A 19,376-nucleotide genomic window follows, 5' to 3' on the forward strand; every position below is an offset into this window, starting at 1 on the left:
TGTTTCTAGCTGCTAGCGCTGATAGGTACATGCTATGACTGGATCGTAAGCCTAAGCTCTCAGTGGGAAATAAAACAGTCCCACTTATCCTTATTTCAAGATAAAACATGGAAATGAGAGATGGCTAACTACTGCACATCAAAACCAAGAGCAGGCTAATTATTTCTGTAAAGTGTGAATAAAGAACATAGCTAGCTGCCTGTATGCCATGCTGTCTATCTATATTACATTAAAACATAACTAGAAATTGCCAAATAAACATGGCTGATCTACGCTAGCTATGCTAATGTAATCAGTGCTCTTATAGTACACATAAATAAGGAGCCTACTGCTCAACAGGAATAATTTTAAATACAGTGACTTATGCAGCATGGCATATAGATGGCTAGTTATGTTCTTTAAGTTTGCTATTTTCCGTTCATCAAACATAAAGACTATATTAAAGAATATTAGTGTGTTCTTTAAATGGGTCAGCATCTACAGTGAAAGTTTAAAACACTTGATTTTATTCTGTACAGAACAAATAATGAGTAAAGTGACCTAAATAATGATGGTGTATGTTTTATGAATATACAATAGAGTATAATTTAACCCCTAATATATTCAGATGAGGTGTTTTGTTCATTTTTACAGAGGCTAAGAGAGGAATCATTGGATCCTGGAACATCAGCCTCTAGTGACTGCGCTGCTCCACATTCAACTGATTCTGTATTACAACCAACAGTCGCTTCACTAATGAACTCATGCTTATTGCAGTTATTCTGTTTTTGGGTTTGTGTATGAGTAGCCATCACGAGTAGATGTGACCCATAGCTGGTTTGTGAGGACACAACAGACATGGTAAGGGTTGAGTGTGGCATTGTTTAATAATCAGTACCTGACACTTTGTACAATTTTCCTTAATGCTTCTTGCAAGAGTAAAATTCTTCTAGTCAGTGAAACGGTAATCAAATGAAGGTTAATTGTTTATTTCTTTCTAAGCCCTGCACTGGCTTCAAGAAATGTCACACTTCATGACTGTCTAGAAGCAGACATGCCGGTAAATGTATATTTGATCTATGCAGTCTATGTTTTTGAGTCCTTAACAGGAAATGTGAAAAGTCATAACTGTTGCGTAATGCACTATTAATAAGATTCTGAACATATTCATGTTAAAACTCTTTAGATACGTGTATAAACATTGTATGTCTATATTTTTCTACGCACTGGCAAACTGCTGCCTACCTGAATGTTGTACATGAAAAGGTTCTTACATATGTACACTATGTTTTGCTGCACATTTCTAACTGAGATGTGGCTGCTTATGTACCTTTGACAGAGTGGAGATTCTCAGATTGTCTTCATTATTTTATTCTTCTTTCAGAGATGAAAATCATGGGTGCATATAATTCTAAGTGGAAAATCTCTGGATGAAATTTCAGGTATTTAACAGTTTGATGTCTCTTTATGTACTCCGTTTGACTATGAAACATGAATAAGTGGACATGGAAGCTTTTATGGTGAACTGTATCTATAAATGTTTGTTTTATTAGCTAAACACCATCCCAGAAACTGCAGAATAATGTAATGTCGAATAACGGATTTTTAGCAGAGAGAATATGGTGAGGAGGATTGTGAACGCAATCTTCAGACAGTGTCTCTGGTAGTTATAGCATTATGGGCGGTGGTAGCTCAGTGGTTACAGTACTTGACTTGTACTTGGCTGGGTCATAATTTTGAGTCACTTTGGATAAGTGTCAGATAAATGTACCTTAATATATTTACACTTAGGACCATTTATGGTTTTTTACTTTAAGTTAGAGTTTATAACTGTCATTTACCTTCCAACAGGCATAAGCTTGATACCCCTAATATATTTGGACAACAGTTCAGCATCAGAGATCTTTCACAAATTTTATTATGTAAAAGGTTTGAAACTATGAACCTGATATTTTCTAAAATGTTCAGTTTTCTTCCAGCAAAGTCTAAAGTGGGTTTAGATCACTTTTTGGCTCATTTGTAAATGGCGCACCTGAGACTACAAAGAGAGGAGAGGTCACTCAGCGACAACTGGAATGTGAGAAATGCAAGAAAGACAAATATCTTGTTCTAGACAGGTGAACCTCTCATGACTTTGTTAGGAGCAAATGATGCAGTTATAGAAAACACAATGAATTACATTAACTATATTTTAAATGTAGCTGGTTTATTTGAGTTATTACATGTGTAAAAGGCCAGAGAGCCATACGTAGACTGTTTTTGCAATGTTTTCTTTTCTCAGAATTGTCAGTTCAATTTACTCTAAGGGTCAACCTTCTCGTTTAGAAAATTTGTATTTTTTTACTCTGACAAATGAAATGGCTTTAATCTATAATGGTTTTCTCCAAGATGTGACATCCAGTTTTCATTTGTTTGTAGGTTGTTTTTTAAATACATTTTTAGATTTGTCAAAGAGATTTTACATTAGTAATTCAGCAAAATGTTTGTTAAAGCGTACACAGTTAATTAATGTTTATTGTTTACACAGGCCCTGATCTTCATATGGTAAGAATACTTCTGGATTCCATGCGTCAGATGTTCTTACACTGTGAATATGTTGACTGGCCAGTTTTTTACATTGTAGAATGGTTTGTTGATGGATTTAGGTATCTCTCATCTCATTTTAGAGTATTGTAATAGCTCGTCACACCCACAATGTTTGCAACAGAAGTTACAGGATTTCCTTATTAATATTGTCAGTGAACTGAAACAGTTCAGTATAGCAGCTGGTAAAGCTGAGGGTCGTAGGTTTAAAAATGACTGCTTGAAAACAGCTTTTTATTTTATATTTGTTTATACCAGTATATGTGTGTGTGTGTGAGAGTGTATTTGGGTCTGTGTGTGTGTGTGTGTATTTGCATCTGAGTGTGTGTGTGTGTGTGTGTGTGTGTGTGCGCGTGTGTGTATGTGTGTATTTGTGTGTGTGTGTGTGTGTGTGTGTGCATATATTTTTCTGTGCGTGTGTGTGTGTGTGTGTGTGTGTATGAGAGTGTGTATTTGTGTCTGAGTGTGTGTGTGTATGTGTGTGTGTGTGTGTGTGTGTATGTGTGTGTGTGTGTGTATTTGTCTGTGTGTGTGTGTGTGTGTGTGTGTGTGTGTACCTGGGTGACAGGGTGAAGTTGATGAGGGTGACCTTGGTGGAGATCTCAGGTGAGTAGTGAGGGTTGGGCAGTTTGGTGGTGATGTACATCTTAAAGTCATCATGGTAGGGGATGACTGCATCTCCCAGCTTCAGTACTGTATTGCCCTGCTGCTTGTAGGTCTGAGCAATACACACACACACACACACACACACACACACACACACACACACACACACACACACACACAACACACATACATATACACACACACACAACACACACAGAGACTTTATGCACAGGAGAATCAACTGTATGAAACTGAATTAGAAAATAACTGAACTTTCTATAACTGAAAACTGTTTAATCACACACTGTTTTAGTGTTCAGAGTGTGAACAGTGTCTGATCAGTGATGAGATTAACCATGTACACCTGCAGTACTGGAACTAGATGCTGCTTTTCACTGGTCAAGTATCTTACTGCCAACTAACCGTCAATGTCAAAATATTTTTGGTTTTCTTCAAAATATTGCTTAATGACCGACGCTCTTACTCTTAACACCTCCGGTCAGAACTGGACCTACTGGAGCGGTTTCAGGTGTAACTTAGCAAGCAGTGGGGGAGTGTGCTCGTACCTGTCGTAGCAGAACCGGGTCAAGTGCTGGGTCCAGATCCTCACCTACGTTCTCCACCAAACAGGGGTTCCCAAAGCGGATGGCATTCTCCAGACTGCGCAGGAAGTCCCGGTCGGTCAGCTTCATCACATCCAATCCGTTATCACGCTCCTGGACAGAGAGAAAACAACAGACCAGAGCAACACTCAAGAAAATGTGTAGTGTTTGGGTTCACCAAGACTCGGAGAGAGATTCAAACATTCCCACCCGGTATTCACCAGTTACGCCTTTATTATGCATATGAGCTTATGACACTTCTTACCTGAAACTCCATGAGGCTCTCACACACACACACACACACACACACACACACACACACACACACACACACACACCCACCCACCCCTGAGGGGTGTTCTAGCTGATTCTAAGCACACACATACACACACACACACACACACACCCAAGGTGTGTTCTATCTGATTCTGACCATACACACACACACACACCACTGAAGCGTGTTCTAGCTGATTCTGAACACATGCACACACCCCTACCCCTGAGGTGTGTTCTATCTGAGCACACACCATGTTCTTGATCCACTTGTTGGCTTGCCCCTGAGGGTCAATGAACAGGGACCAGCGCTGAGAGAACTGGCTGATCACTGCATTCTCAACAGAGAGGTTATCCTTTGGCAGGCCGGCAATCTACACACATAGGAGGAAATGCACACACAAACTGTACATGCACGCACACATATACACACCCACCCACCCACCCACCCACACACACACACACACATATCTATGTGTATCTATGTGTAGGTGTGTGTGTATACTGTGTGATTGCTGTGTATCTGTGTGTAGGTGTGTGTGTGTACTGTATGAATGCTGTATATCTGTGTGTAAGTGTGTGTGTGTGTGTGTGTGTGTGTCTGTGTGTAGGTGTGTGTGTAGATGTGAGGGTGTGTCTGTGAGTACATGTGTATGTGACCTGCCAGGAGCGGATCTTGACTTTGTCTCCGAGTGTGTTGATGACGTTTGGCTCGGCTGTGTGAGGGACCTGCTGCTCCTTAAATGCACCCAGCCAGTCCTGCACCATCGATGCCCGATACTCACCCTGAGAAACACACACACACAGACACATACACACACACACGCACGCACACACAAGATGAAAATGTACATTTAAATACACATGAGCACTTACACATATGAGCACACTCATGTTGAAGTGTAGCTAAGGTAGGCGATGTGTCCTGCAGCACACACACACGTACACACACGCACACACACACACACACAAACGTACAAACACACACACTCACAGTGAAGGGACCCAGGTAGGCTACATATCCTGCAGCCAGCAGCACGTCTCCTGCTATATTATCTGCCAAATATTCTAAATGCTGCACCGTCTCCCTCCAGCGCACTTTTTCATCAGCCAGGCCTCCAATCAGCTGCAGCGCACACACACACACACACACACACACACACACACACACACACACACACACACACACACACACTTACATTAGTGTCACAGGTGATTTAGACATGTTACACATTTTTACCTATTGTGTGCATTGAATTATGTTTGCCATGTGCATTGCGTGTGTTGGTGTATAGGTGTGTGTGATAGGTGTGGGTGTGTGTGCTTTGCACAGGTGTGTGTGATGCGTGTGTGTGTGTGTGTGGTGTGTCTGCAGCTGGCCTTATCTGCGCGGATCAGTCTGCTCTCACACAGCTGGCACTTGCTGTCGAGCTCGTCACGTTTGGCCAGGCAGTGGCGGTACTTGTCCTGCAGCGAGGCCACACCCTCCTCCACGGAACACAGCTTCTGCTTGGCCTCCCCTAGGATCTGCTGGGTCACTGCCAGGTCCTCCTGAGCCTCGGACAGAGCTTGCTGCTCTCTCACACACACACACACACACACAACCATGCATACACACACACACATACATACGAACAAAGCATACATACACTCAGGCACACAAACACACACACACACAAGCATATATTATTATTATTATTATTATTATTATTATTATTAGTTGTATTTATATAGTGCCTTTCTCATACTCAAGGATGCTTTACAAATATCACTTTTTGTCTTTCTTTTTTTTTAAATACATGCACAAAAACACACACATGCAAATACAAAAGTAATAAGTGTTCACCATAACAAATTCCAAGCAGTATCTTGAAATAAAGACACAAACCAGATGATTTCAGATTACACTGTATCTGGACACTAGGGTCAGGATTAGGATTGGCCCTAGTCCTGCTGTAATCTGTTAGGGTTAGGGTTAGTCCTAGTCCTGCTGTAATCTGTTAGTTTTAGGGTTAGTCCTAGTCCTGCTGTAGTCTCTGTTAGGGTTAGGGTTAGTCCTAGTCCTGCTATAGTCTATGTTAGTGTTAGGGTTATTCCTAGTGCTGCTGTAATATCTGTTAGTATTAGGGTTAGCCCTAGTCTTGCTGTAGTCTCTGTTAGGGTTAGGATTAGTTCTAGTCCTACTGTAGTCTCTGTTAGGGTTAGGATTAGCCCTAGTCCTACTGTAGTCTCTGTTAGTGTTAGGGTTAGCCCTAATCCTACTGTAGTCTCTGTTAGTGTTAGGGTTAGCCCTAATCCTACTGTAGTCTCTGTTAGGGTTAGGGTAAATCCTACTCCTGCTGTAATCTGTGTTAGGGTTAGGGTTAGCCCTAGTCCTGATGTAGTCTCTGTTAGGGTTAGGGTAAATCCTACTCCTGCTGTAATCTCTGTTAGGGTTAGGGTTAGCCCTAGTCCTGATGTAGTCTCTGTTAGGGTTAGGGTAAATCCTACTCCTGCTGTAATCTCTGTTAGGGTTAGGGTTAGCCCTAGTCCTGATGTAGTCTCTGTTAGGGTTAGGGTTAGCCCTAGTCCTACTGTAGTCTCTGTTAGGGTTAGGTTAAGTCCTACTCTTAATGTAGTCTCTGTTAGGGTTAGGGTTAGCCCTAGTCCTGATGTAGTCTCTGTTAGGGTTAGGGTTAGCCCTAGTCCTGCTGTAGTCTCTGTTAGGGTTAGGATAAATCCTACTCCTGCTGTAATCTCTGTTAGGGTTAGGGTTAGCCCTAGTCCTGATGTAGTCTCTGTTAGGGTTAGGGTAAATCCTACTCCTGTTGTAATCTTTGTTAGGGTTAGGGTAAATCCTACTCCTGCTGTAGTCTGTTAGGGTTAGGGTAAATCCTACTCCTGCTGTAATCTCTGTTAGGGTTAGGGTTAGCCCTAGTCCTGATGTAGTCTCTGTTAGGGTTAGGGTTAGCCCTAGTCCTACTGTAGTCTCTGTTAGGGTTAGGTTAAGTCCTACTCTTAATGTAGTCTCTGTTAGGGTTAGGGTTAGCCCTAGTCCTGATGTAGTCTCTGTTAGGGTTAGGGTTAGCCCTAGTCCTGCTGTAGTCTCTGTTAGGGTTAGGATAAATCCTACTCCTGCTGTAATCTCTGTTAGGGTTAGGGTTAGCCCTAGTCCTGATGTAGTCTCTGTTAGGGTTAGGGTAAATCCTACTCCTGTTGTAATCTTTGTTAGGGTTAGGGTAAATCCTACTCCTGCTGTAGTCTGTTAGGGTTAGGGTAAATCCTACTCCTGCTGTAGTCTGTTAGGGTTAGGGTTAGCCCTAGTCCTGCTGTAGTCTCTGTTAGGGTTAGTACCCACCCGTTTGGGTTCCACAGCTCTGGCCACAAAGTGGTAGGCGTACATGGCGCGCACCCACTGGCAGATGGACGTGCAGGCCTTAGACACCTTCGCTATGGAGGCTGGCTGGAACTCCTCATTGTCTATGTAGGGCTGCACCAGTTTGATCACAGAGTCTGGGATATTATCCTGTTGGCACAGAAACATGAATGCAGGTTCTTCTCATGTGTTTCTTTGTGCATGTGTTTTCATCGGCTACTGAGTGCTATACACACATACGCACAGGTTCCACGATATAGCTGTGTTGTTGTCTTACAATACACTAGGCACTGTTATACCTGATAATATGGGAATATCTAACCTTGTGTTTAAAGTAAATAATTTGTATTTGTTTGTTCATGTTTGCATATTTGTGTGTGTGTGTGTGTGTGTGTGTGTGTGTGTGTGTAACAACTGACCTTGTCAAACTTGAACAAGCTGTCCAGAAACTTGCTGGGGTCCTGTAGGAGACTCTTGCCGGGCTCCCAGTAGTCGTCCACCTTGGTGCCGGTCTTCTCCCCAAACACCTTCTTAGGCTTGATACCCTTCATAATACACACAGCCTCAATGACCAACTTCACACCCTGGGGGGGTCTCTGCATGGCCCTTACCTACAAGAACAACACACACATGCGTGCACACACACACACACACACAGACCATGAAAAATATTACCTGGTGATTCTGCTATATCCAGTTGAACTGCACAGACGACTTTAACATGGATTTTATGCAATAAACATAAATGCTGAAATGCAGCAGACACAGACTGTCCTGAGTGACATTTTTCAGAAGTAGTTGCCGTCACCTCGGTGACGTCGTTCTTGTTGAGGGCTTTGAGGCTGGTTAGCGCGGCGTCCAGTGCAGGCAGGGCTTCATCTAGATCCTTCTGCGCGTCTGCCGCGATGGCGGCGGCTATTCTTGCCTTCTCTGAGGCCCTAGTCTCCTCCGCCTGAACCGCCACACGAGTTTCCTCTGCTACCACTGTGTCTTCCTACACACACACACACACACACACACACACACACACACAGAAACACACATACATACACACACGCACACACATTTTATATATATATATATACACACACACACGCACGCACACACACACGCACATATTTGTACTCATAGTCACATAAACAAAGAATGACTAAGTGAATTATTTTTTTTTACAATCGTTTTCACACTTGTCTCAGTACACTTTTTCAAAACACTTAACACATTCACCATATCAAATAAACTATGTGAACTAAACTGTTTATACTTTGCATTGCTTTTATTCAAAACTCATTCAATCACCAATTCTTCTAAAATTCATGAATCCTTCCCACCAGGAAAAGTCTGCACAACTACAAACATTTAGCAGCTATTTAGATACCTTCTTCAGAACAGTTCCCAACTAACTTCTGATCACTGTGGGTGGAAATATGTTGCATTTCAATAGACAAATGAAAACATACATCTGAAATATGTAAAACAGATTATTCTAATTTTAGCAGAAGGTTTGTGCAGTTCACAGTATTCCGTTTCTGTTCTTTGTACCCTTGGTGATCACGCCTGCACTGACATGTGCGTGTATATAGGGCACATATAGACGTAGTGGTCACTGAAGAGATGGTCCCACTATTACTGCCGTACATGTACACCTGGCTGTCATTTCAGATACAGACCTGCACAGACATTCAGTGTGACGCTGATGAACATCTGTGGCCACATGCAGTGTACAGGATGGATGGACCAGGCTAACAGTAGACGTCTGATATTGATATTTGTTATTGATTGTATATATTTTCTTTTCTGAGCTACAGTGTACTGCACTGTGAGAACAAATCTCCAAATCCAGTAAACCCCCTGAACAATACTGTGGCGTTTCTGAATTGTTTCTTTATCATCTATTGTTGTTTACGTTATACAGTAAATACTGTTGTGGGTTTCTGACACAGTAAAGCATTCATTCATTTACAGTTTATTGTATATTTATTGTAACACACTCAGTCATGAAATCTGTAGTTGGAAGAATCCCCAACAGATCAGAAGTTTCATTAACTGATTTGAAATATTTGTGGATGCAGATTTAGAGGAAACACAAACACAAAGTAAATGTATTTATCAGAGTTACAAGGTGTTTTGGTTTGGAAGTTCAGAGAACATTATGGGACAAAGCAGTTTTGTAGGTAAAACAAATGTTATAATGTTATAGTTGTGTTGTAGTTGTGTTACGGTTGTGTTTATAGTTGTATTATAGTTGTGTTATAATTGTGTTACAGTTGTGCTATAGCTGTGTTATGGTTGTGTTATGGTTGTGTTATAGTTATGTTATAGTTGTCAGGTTATAGTTGTGTTATAGTTGTGTTATGGTTGTGTTATAGTTGTGATATAGTTGTGTTATAGTTATGTTATAGTTGTGGTATAGATATATCATGGTTGTGGTATGGTTGTGTTATAGTTGTGTTATGGTTGTGATATGGTTGTGTTTATAATTGTATTATAGTTGTGTTATAATTGTGTTATAGTTGTGATATGGTTGTGTTATGGTGGTGTTATAGTTATGTTATAGTGTTAGTTATGTTACAGTTGCGCTATAGTTGTGTTATGGTTGTATTATAGTTATGTTAGGTATGTTATAGTGTTAGTTATGTTACGGTTGTGCTATAGTTGTGTTATGGTTGTGTTATGGTTGTGTCATAGTTATGTTATAGTTGTTAGGTTATAGTTGTGTTATGGTTGTGTTATAGTTGTGATATGGTTGTGTTATAGTTATGTTATAGTTGTGGTATAGTTATATCATGGTTGTGGTATGGTTGTGTTATAGTTGTGTTATAGTTGTGTTATGGTTGTGATATGGTTGTGTTATAATTATGTTATGGTTATCTTATAGTGTTAGTTATGTTACAGTTGTGCTATAGTTGTGTTATGGTTGTGATATTGTTGTGTTATAGTTATGTTATAGTTGTGGTATAGTTATATCATGGTTGTGGTATGGTTGTGTTATAGTTGTGTTATAGTTGTGTTATGGTTGTGATATGGCTGTGTTATAATTATGTTATGGTTATGTTATAGTGTTAGTTATGTTACAGTTGCGCTATAGTTGTGTTATGGTTGTGTTATAATTGTTATAGTTTTTCTTATGTTATAGTTGTGCTATAGTGGTGTTATATTTATAATAGTTATCTTATGGTTGTATTATGGTTGTGTTTTATTGGTTCAAGTAAATTTTGCTGAACTGATGTGCTTATGTGTGTGTTTCCAAAGCACTTCAAAAGAGTTCTGAAGAAGTGAACATGGTACTGAGACAAGTGTGAAAATAACTGTACATCACTGTAATGGGAAGGTCAGTAAACTAGATGAATTTGACTTGGCTGTGTTGTATTATGGGATGTAGTGTTTGTGTATTACCTGGATTTTCTCCATGGTGATGACGGTGTCTCTGGCTGCTTCCTCCAGGAGAGGTCTCATCATCTCCAACTCTTCCTGCATCTTGCTCACATCCTCAGCTGTGCTCAAGAGCTGAACACACACACACACACACACACACACACACACACACATATATATATATATGATATTATGCGTGTTCATGGAGAACTACACATGAACTATACAAACACCTCCCAACACACACCTACAAAAATACCAACGCCAAATCTGAATTCCAAATACCAAATCTGAGGTCCAAAATATCTCACCCTACACACATAAGTCCCAGTCTAAAACCTTCAAACCACACACACACACACATGCACACACATAAATACATAAACACAGTACATGCACATACACATCACATACACACATAAGTCCCAGTCTAAAACCTCCAAACCTCTAAACCCCCTCACAAACATATAAAACACAGATACAAACACATACACACACAACCACAAGTCCCGGTCTAAAACCTCCAAACCCCACGCTCACCTTGTCCAATCCTGTCTTCATTCGCTGGCGAGCCCCATGCACTTCCTGCTTTTTCTGGCCAATCAGAGTTGAGAAGGTGCCAAGAAGCTCCAGGTAGCTTTTGGGCGTGACATAGTTGTAGCGCGACAATTCAGCACGGTACTGCTCACACTTACAAGCCACTGTCTGGTGGATGTCCACACACATCACCATCTGCACACACACACACACATACGCACAAATTACTAGGCCTCAAATTGAGTATTACTGACATATACTAACAGTCTTTTATAAATTGTAGTTATACATTTATACACACACACACAGTTCTCCTCACCATGCCCCTGAGGGCAGCAGGGCTGGCCTCCAGCTCTGGTAGGTCATTTAAGAAGGTGGCTGCCACTGACTGCAGTGCCTCCTGTGGCCAGGCACTGAACCAGTCTATAGTGCAGCAGGTGACCAGGGAGGGGAACTGCCTGAGCCTAGCCCGGAACACTTCCCCAACCGGACTACAGGGGGAGCCAGAGACCGGGAATTCAGAGACGGTTTGAAGAGTTTCTGTGCAGCCCAGTGCTGTAGTTACTAGCTTTCTCAGTTAGCCAATAGCCTTTTGTAATGATTTACGTGTGTGTGTGGGGGGGCAGTGGTAGCTCAGTGGTTAAGGTACTTGACTAGTAATTAGAAGGTTGCTGGTTCAAGTTATCACTGTTGGGCCCCTGAGCAAGGACCTTAACCCTCAATTACTCAAGCTGTACTTAGTCATAATTGTAAGTCACTTTGGATAAAAGCGTCAGCTAAACCCCATAAAGTGTGTGCATGTGTGTTCAAGTGTGCGTGCATGTTCATGTGCGTGTGTGTGCTCATTTGTGAGTTCTCCTCACCTCATACACAGCACAGTGTGGAGGTTTCTGCGCACTCTCTTCACGTAGGCGGTGGTGAGGTTGGCCTTGGTGGGCTGCAGGTCCTGCTCCTGCACCACGGCCTTCATGGCCGTCAGGATCCTCTCCTGCTCGTCTGCAGCATAGAGGTTCGGCACATCACCTGAGTTCAGGATGTTATTAATGTCCTCCAGGAACGACTCGCTCTTAATCTGGAAAAAGAAACAGGAATTACTATGTGTGTGTGTGTGTGTGTGCGCATAGGCAGTGACTGAAAAGGTTTTTGAAATACTTCCCTTGATACTTTAAGAAAGCATTTAATAAAAGATAAAAACGTAACAATAGTGGACAAATAAACAAATGCTTACAGTTTATAAAACTGAGTAAAGGCTCACACCCGTGTGTTCAGGGTAATCTCATTTATGTATTTAGATTAATCTCACCTACGTGTTCAAGGTAATCTCACTTATGTATTTAGATTAATCTCATCTGCTTGTTGATGGCACTGATAATCCTACCTGTGTATCGACGAAGAGGAAGGTGATCTGAACATTCTGCAGTCCAGCCTTCATCATGATGTTCTTAATGTCCTCTCTCCACTCCGACACGCTGTAGTTCTTAGAGAGCTCAATCTGGAAGCACTCATACTCGGATCTCATAACACACCACAACACAACACAACACATCACAGGGACCACAACACAACACACCACAGGAACCACAACACAACACAACACACCACCAAAACCACAACACACCACAACAACCATAACACAACACAGCAACCACAACAAAACACACCACAGCAACCATAACACAACACAAGACAGCACAGCAACCACAACACAACACAACACAGCAACCACAACACACCACAGCACAGCAACCAGAACACACCACAGCACAACACAGCAACAGCAACATAACACACCATAACACAGCAACCACAACACAACACACCACCGCAAGCACAACGCAACAGAACACAACACAGCAATCACAACACAACACAAAACATCGCACAACATGACACACAACATTATAGAAAGTACAGCATGCAGACACAACACATGACACAGTCAGTCTGAAACCAGAATACTAACAAAAATTCCTGAAAGGCAATATACACCCTGTGCTCCTGCCCCCATTTCATACAGCTAATGTTTACCTTCAAAGTACAAGGACAGAAAAGCCAAACTGGTCAATTCTATAGGTCCAGAGGGTCTCTGGTCCCTAATTCAGTGTTATGACACTGTCTTCTCCCTCTGGGGACAGTCCCGGCCGATGTTTTCAAGCTACACTGCTCTCTACGCCCTCTGTGTGTCTTACATACGGTGCGAGACCACGGTTGAGAGTGTGTACGTTGTGTGGACCCGGGCTTCTGTGCTAGGCCTACATGTTTGCTTCTGTGCATAAAGCCCCCAAAATGTTGTGTCTGCGTGTGTGTGATGTGCAGTGGATCTGCCCTCATCGCAGTAGCAGCCGCTTACATGTGTGTGGCGAGTTTGGTGAGGGACTGGCGCCCGCTGCCACCCACGCCCAGCAGCAGGGCGTTGCCCAGGGGCTGGCGCAGCACTCGACTGATACGACACACGTGCTGGATGGCATCCATGAAGAGCACAAGCCTCATCCTAGTGGTGCTGGTCTGGTTGTAGTCGTCCAGGTATTCCTCCATTACCCGCACCAACTGGACCGGGGACGGGGCAAAAAGAGAAAGGGAGAAAGGGAAGGGGCAGGAAAAGGAAAAGAAAGAACATGGGAAAGACAGGAAATGTTAAAGGCACTCCACTTTCAAACTATAGCTCTCCTCCATGGAATGAACTAGAACTGACTGACATAAATCTGCTGAAACCATCACCTGCTAGACGTTCTCTTTAGTTAGTTTAGACGAGGGATCAGTGTGTGCTGGACTTTCAAGTGCTCCGTGTGTTCCGCGTACAGAGAGGAGACGTGGTCACACAGGGCGTGCCCTCACCTTCTCCCTGTCCTCAATGAGCTCGTACACTCTGTTCTCGGCCCCGGGGATCAGGAAGTCTCCGTACAGGAGCGGCTGGCAGGGCACCACCTCCTGGAAGCTGCAGCCGAACTCCGTCATGTGGTCCTGCAGGGTCCCGTCAAACCAGACCCTGTCGTCGCTGCTCACCAGCCGGTCCTGGAACACCCGACAGCTCTCGTGGTACCATAGCCGCAGGAGCTGGGCCTTGGTCTGGGGGTCGGACAGAGGACCACAGGCTTTACACACTGACCGAGCCTCACGCTTATGATGTAGCATTAGTCCCGATCAGACCCTGACCTGCAATGTGGATCAGCTTGACAAATCAGTCATTAGAGTGTTAAACACTCTCACACCATTTCCACACACACTTAATTATTTATTGTATTTTATTTTATGCTGAAACCATTATTATGAATGCTGAATGATGTATGACCTTTGAAGTTTAACACTGGAACCTTTAATATGTGACCACAAACACACATATCACACATAGTCTTCCTTTTCTGTTCCTACACATCCTTAAATACCTCTGTCTTCCTCGCCTCTGTCATGAGCATGCCCTCAAACACCTTGGAGAGGTCGCGCAGGTTGAAAGTGTAGTGGGATTTGGCTGGCGTGGGCAGGAGGCCTGAGGTGATTCTGGAGAACACCTTAATAGTGGCATCCACAAGGGACTCGTTCAGAGGAATCAGCGCAGGAACCTTTTCTGGACAAAGACATGATGCACGAGGAGGATTTTACTGTATCTGAAGGTCTAAGATGTCTGTTTAAATGGTTCTAACATATGCTCACAGTATGAAGATTTCATGTTTCCCACCAGGAGGTTAAGTAAATTATTTACATATATGATAATAGTCCTACACTCTCTCTGTGTGTTACATAACATCATCACTCTCTCTGTTTACATTTACCTGACACTTTTTATCCAAAGTGACTTACACTTGTGAGTGAGTACAACTTGAGTCATTTCAATGATTTTCAAATCTCCTCTTTTCTGTGTTGCATAATGTCACTCTCTCTCTCTTACTCTTTCAGGTGTTAACAAAGACATCTCTCTCCTTCAGGTGTTAGAGCAGCCAAAGGTCAAAGGTCAAAGGTTAGTGTGTAGTGCTGCAGCCTCCTGTGGGCAGTAACCTCCTCGACTCACCCATCCAGCTGCCCAGGATGGTGGAGAAGATCCTTCTCTTGCTAGCGTCGTCCATCTCGGTGAAAGAGAGGACACTGAAGTGGCGTGTGAAGCGCTGGGTGACGGGGTTCCTGCCCCCACCAGGGGGGCCCATGGCACATGCAAAATTGATGTCCACCAACTGCTTAAACGTTCCTGGTGAACAAAGATACTCAGTAGTCTAAATCTCCTGGTTAAAATGGATCGTCTCAGAATGCCTGGTGTAAACGAGGAGCATTATATAACATGACAAATGGTTAGGGGGTTAGGGGTAGGGGTAGGGATTAGGGGTTTTGGTTAGGGGTTAGGGGTTAGGGTAATGGGTAGGGGTTTGGGTTAGGGGTTATGGGGTTAGGGATTAAGGGATTAGGGGTTAGCATGCGCACCTATCTGCTTCCTGTCGTACCAGCCCCTGTGGTCCATCCACTGACGCAGGAGCTCGATGGGCGGCTGGGCCCCGTATGTCTCCATCATGGGCATGTTCAGGTCGTCAATGAAGAAAATGAAGAACTTCCCTAAAGGAGGGCCGAACACACCCTTCCGCCTGGCCCGGCATGGCCATGGCAAAATGAACTGGTGTTAAAGGTGTGGTCATAACACACAGGCCCTTTTGGGACCAGAGACCAAAAAAAAAGCTCAGAATGGAAAATGGCCAGCTCACCTCTTGTCTAACTTGCTGTCGATATAATCCTGCGTCTGGTTGGCGGAGGTGCGGGCAGAGAACATAAGGAAGTGGGTGGTGTACTCCGCCGACATGTTCCTGAGCAGCTGGTTAGATATGGTCAGTGTTTTGCCCGTGCCCGTGGGCCCAACGCACAGCACCTGAAACACACGGCACACATACAGGAGGGAGTCCGCATGTGCTTTGTATCACATTCTACAAGACCGTGTGCTCAGCCGTGGTCATTGTAATGCAGAGGGAAACACTACTATAGTCATTAGAACTAGAGTTAGGAAACACTACTATAGTCATTAGAACTAGGGTTAGGAAACACTACTATAGTCATTAGAAGTAAAGTTAGGAAACACTACTATAGTCATTAGAACTAGGGTTAGGAAACACTACTATAGTCATTAGAACTAGAGTTAGGAAACACTACTATAGTCATTAGAACTAGGGTTAGGAAACACTACTATAGTCATTAGAACTAGGGTTAGGAAACACTACTATAGTCATTAGAATTAGGGTTAGGAAACATGACTATAGTCATTAGAACTAGGGTTAGAAACACTACTATAGTCATTAGAACTAGGGTTAGAAACACTACTATTGTCATTAGAACTAGGGTTAGGAAACTACTATAGTCATTAGAACTAGGGTTAGAAACACTACTATTGTCATTAGAACTAGGGTTAGGAAACACTACTATAGTCATTAGAACTAGGGTTAGGAAACACTACTATAGTCATTAGAACTAGGGTTAGAAACACTACTATAGTCATTAGAACTAGGGTTAGAAACACTACTATAGTCATTAGAACTAGGGTTAGAAACACTACTATAGTCATTAGAACTAGGGTTAGGAAACTACTATAGTCATTAGAACTAGGGTTAGGAAACTACAATAGTCATTAGAACTAGGGTTAGGAAACATGAATATAGTCATTAGAATTAGGGTTAGGAAACACTACAATAGTCATTAGAACTAGGGTTAGGAAACACTACAATAGTCATTAAAACTAGGGTTAGGAAACACTACTATAGTCATGAGAACTAGGGTTAGAAACACTACTATAGTCATTAGAACTAGGGTTAGGAAACATTACTATAGTTATTAGAACTAGGGTTAGGAAACACTACTATAGTTATTAGAACTAGACTGTACACACTGGCTTTTTATTGGAGAGAAGCATGTCCATCAGGAGAGACATGCGTATGGTGTCTGCAGTAGGAACTATGATGTCAGAATAAGGGGTCTCTGGAGTGATGATGACGTCTGACGCATACTTCATCCAGCCAACCCACTGCACCTTAAAATATATGACGAGCGTGAATGCGAATGAACTAATTAACTTTCAAAATAACACATCAATAAAGGCAATGAAAACAATTCGAAACAATGAAATAACAATTTCAAAACACTTGTTCTAATATTTCTTAACCCTTAAATCAAAGAGCAGAGTGGTGTCCTCACCTTCCTCACTCTCTCTTCCTCCTCCTCACTCAGGTTACTGATGCCTGCATCATCCAGTTGGTAGTCATATACCAGTCCATCCTCTGGGAAACACAACTGTATCTGCAAATCAAACACACCGACTGCGTTAAACAGGAAAACGACATCACAAACGGACCACAGTGAGTGTCTGAAGATCTAAGGTCATTGAGGGCATGGTCTGGGCGCAGACGTCTGTAGTTAATTCGATCTGATGCGATGTAGAATGACTCCTGCATAGCTGGGGGTCACATCGCAGCGACACTGTCAGGTACACTCTACTTCTCACACATGAGAGGTGGATGTGTGCAGATGAAGGTGGTGCTGAAGGTTTTGTTGAGATGGTGTAATGAACTGTGTGGACTAAGCACCTCCTCCTGCACCATCTTGGCTCTAAGCCAGGTGCTGAAGCGTTGGCGGCTGGTTGCGTCTCCTGTGGCACCCACACTCCACACGAGAGAAAACACAAACCACGGCTCAATCAGCTCACACACTCGCTCCAGCTTCTCCTGGGGATGAGGTCTCTCTCCCTGTACTCAAACACACACACACACACACAGGCGCGCGCACACCCAAACATGCACACGCGCACAACATGCCCAGGCGCACACGTGCACACAAACACACCCACGCCACGCTACTACATGCTGCTTGACCTTGACTGTGTGTGTGATTCAGTTGTTCCCGAGCTGTCTGACCTCTCGAGAGATGAAGGGCTGGTAGAAGCATTCCAGCAGTCTGAGCAGAGAGCAGGTGAGGCTGCTGTCCACAGAGGTGATCACTTCAGTCACGGACAGCCGCACAAACGCAACAGAGTCCTGAGCACACGCACACACACGCACACTTCTCGTCTTTTAAACAGAAGGGATTATTCTACCATATACATACAAAAAGCTGTGTGCTTCTTCCCAGAGGAGACCACAGCTAATCAATGGAGAGTCAGTGAAAGCTCCGTGCTTCCGAACGCTTTGCTCGGTGTCTGGGCGGAGACGGCCCGGCCGACCTGAAGGAATCGCGTGAAGAGGGAATGGAGCTGTGGGACGTGGGGCAGCAGCGGTTCGGGGAGGGAGCGTAGCCAGCACTCGGTGAACGGAGAGAGTCCCAGGATACTGGGCTCCAAATACACCATTCCACAGCGGGACACGGTGGCAGGGGAGGCAACGGCCAAGTCCTGCACCTCGAACATCAGAGTCATCACCTGGGGGAGGAGGACAGGGCACGCGCACTCTGTAGTACGACCTGGACTTCATTCTTCAGCTCAGACGGGCTTTTAAATATACTTACATATAAAGGAAGATAGAAACACACACACACACACAGAAGTCATGGGAACTCACGTCAGTGAGTTTGATGATCTCCCCTGAGCTCAAACACAGCTTTTTGTTGTCGTCCAGCACAGTGTTCATGTTCTCGATCCACACGGCGTCCACCGGCCCGTCAAACATGTACCACTTCTTCTCTTCGTCCATCGCAACCGAACCAGCACGGATCAGGGACGACAGGATGCCATCCGTCCTGCCCCGGCCAACAGAGCGGGTTGCAGGAGTCACAGAGTACATATACACATACATATTAGATTATCTACATTACATATGCACATACATATTAGATTATCTACATTACATATGCACATACATATTAGATTATCTACATTACATATATACATACATATTAGATTATCTAGATTACATATACACATACATATTAGATTATCTAGATTACATATACACATACATATTATATTATCTAGATTACATATTCACATACATATTATCTATATTACATATTCACAAACATGTTAGATTATCTAGATTACATATTCACATACATATTAATTATCTATATTACATATTCACAAACATGTTAGATTATCTAGATTACATATTCAC

At 43.1% G+C, this 19,376-nt stretch overlaps 1 protein-coding gene across 4 annotated transcripts in view; it reads right to left on the reverse strand.

Annotated features, from left to right (window-relative positions):
* The window catches only part of dnah1 (dynein, axonemal, heavy chain 1), a 65,858-nt gene that overhangs the window by 15,137 nt on the left and 31,345 nt on the right, over positions 1 to 19,376 (reverse strand). For 3 of the 4 annotated variants that reach the window (XM_035520583.2, XM_081705743.1, XM_081705745.1), the window contains exons 37-62: positions 18,825 to 19,002; positions 18,491 to 18,685; positions 18,186 to 18,305; positions 17,859 to 18,017; positions 17,470 to 17,571; positions 17,165 to 17,305; positions 15,996 to 16,156; positions 15,721 to 15,878; positions 15,317 to 15,490; positions 14,697 to 14,875; positions 14,149 to 14,379; positions 13,664 to 13,860; positions 12,692 to 12,827; positions 12,177 to 12,385; positions 11,633 to 11,804; positions 11,317 to 11,508; positions 10,798 to 10,908; positions 8,210 to 8,395; positions 7,821 to 8,012; positions 7,384 to 7,551; positions 5,427 to 5,618; positions 5,041 to 5,172; positions 4,707 to 4,832; positions 4,301 to 4,420; positions 3,735 to 3,884; positions 3,120 to 3,280 (exon numbers count right to left, since the gene is read on the reverse strand). In XM_035520583.2, the coding sequence (XP_035376476.2) occupies positions 3,120 to 3,280; positions 3,735 to 3,884; positions 4,301 to 4,420; positions 4,707 to 4,832; positions 5,041 to 5,172; positions 5,427 to 5,618; positions 7,384 to 7,551; positions 7,821 to 8,012; positions 8,210 to 8,395; positions 10,798 to 10,908; positions 11,317 to 11,508; positions 11,633 to 11,804; positions 12,177 to 12,385; positions 12,692 to 12,827; positions 13,664 to 13,860; positions 14,149 to 14,379; positions 14,697 to 14,875; positions 15,317 to 15,490; positions 15,721 to 15,878; positions 15,996 to 16,156; positions 17,165 to 17,305; positions 17,470 to 17,571; positions 17,859 to 18,017; positions 18,186 to 18,305; positions 18,491 to 18,685; positions 18,825 to 19,002 (4,242 nt within the window). The remainder of the gene's footprint in view (positions 1 to 3,119; positions 3,281 to 3,734; positions 3,885 to 4,300; positions 4,421 to 4,706; positions 4,833 to 5,040; positions 5,173 to 5,426; positions 5,619 to 7,383; positions 7,552 to 7,820; positions 8,013 to 8,209; positions 8,396 to 10,797; positions 10,909 to 11,316; positions 11,509 to 11,632; positions 11,805 to 12,176; positions 12,386 to 12,691; positions 12,828 to 13,663; positions 13,861 to 14,148; positions 14,380 to 14,696; positions 14,876 to 15,316; positions 15,491 to 15,720; positions 15,879 to 15,995; positions 16,157 to 17,164; positions 17,306 to 17,469; positions 17,572 to 17,858; positions 18,018 to 18,185; positions 18,306 to 18,490; positions 18,686 to 18,824; positions 19,003 to 19,376) is intronic. The other variant, XM_081705744.1, reaches the window with a different exon arrangement.

This window comes from Electrophorus electricus, chromosome 22, assembly GCF_041902795.1.
Source record: "Electrophorus electricus isolate QZ-2024a chromosome 22, ASM4190279v1, whole genome shotgun sequence".
Taxonomy (NCBI): Eukaryota; Metazoa; Chordata; class Actinopteri; order Gymnotiformes; family Gymnotidae; genus Electrophorus; species Electrophorus electricus.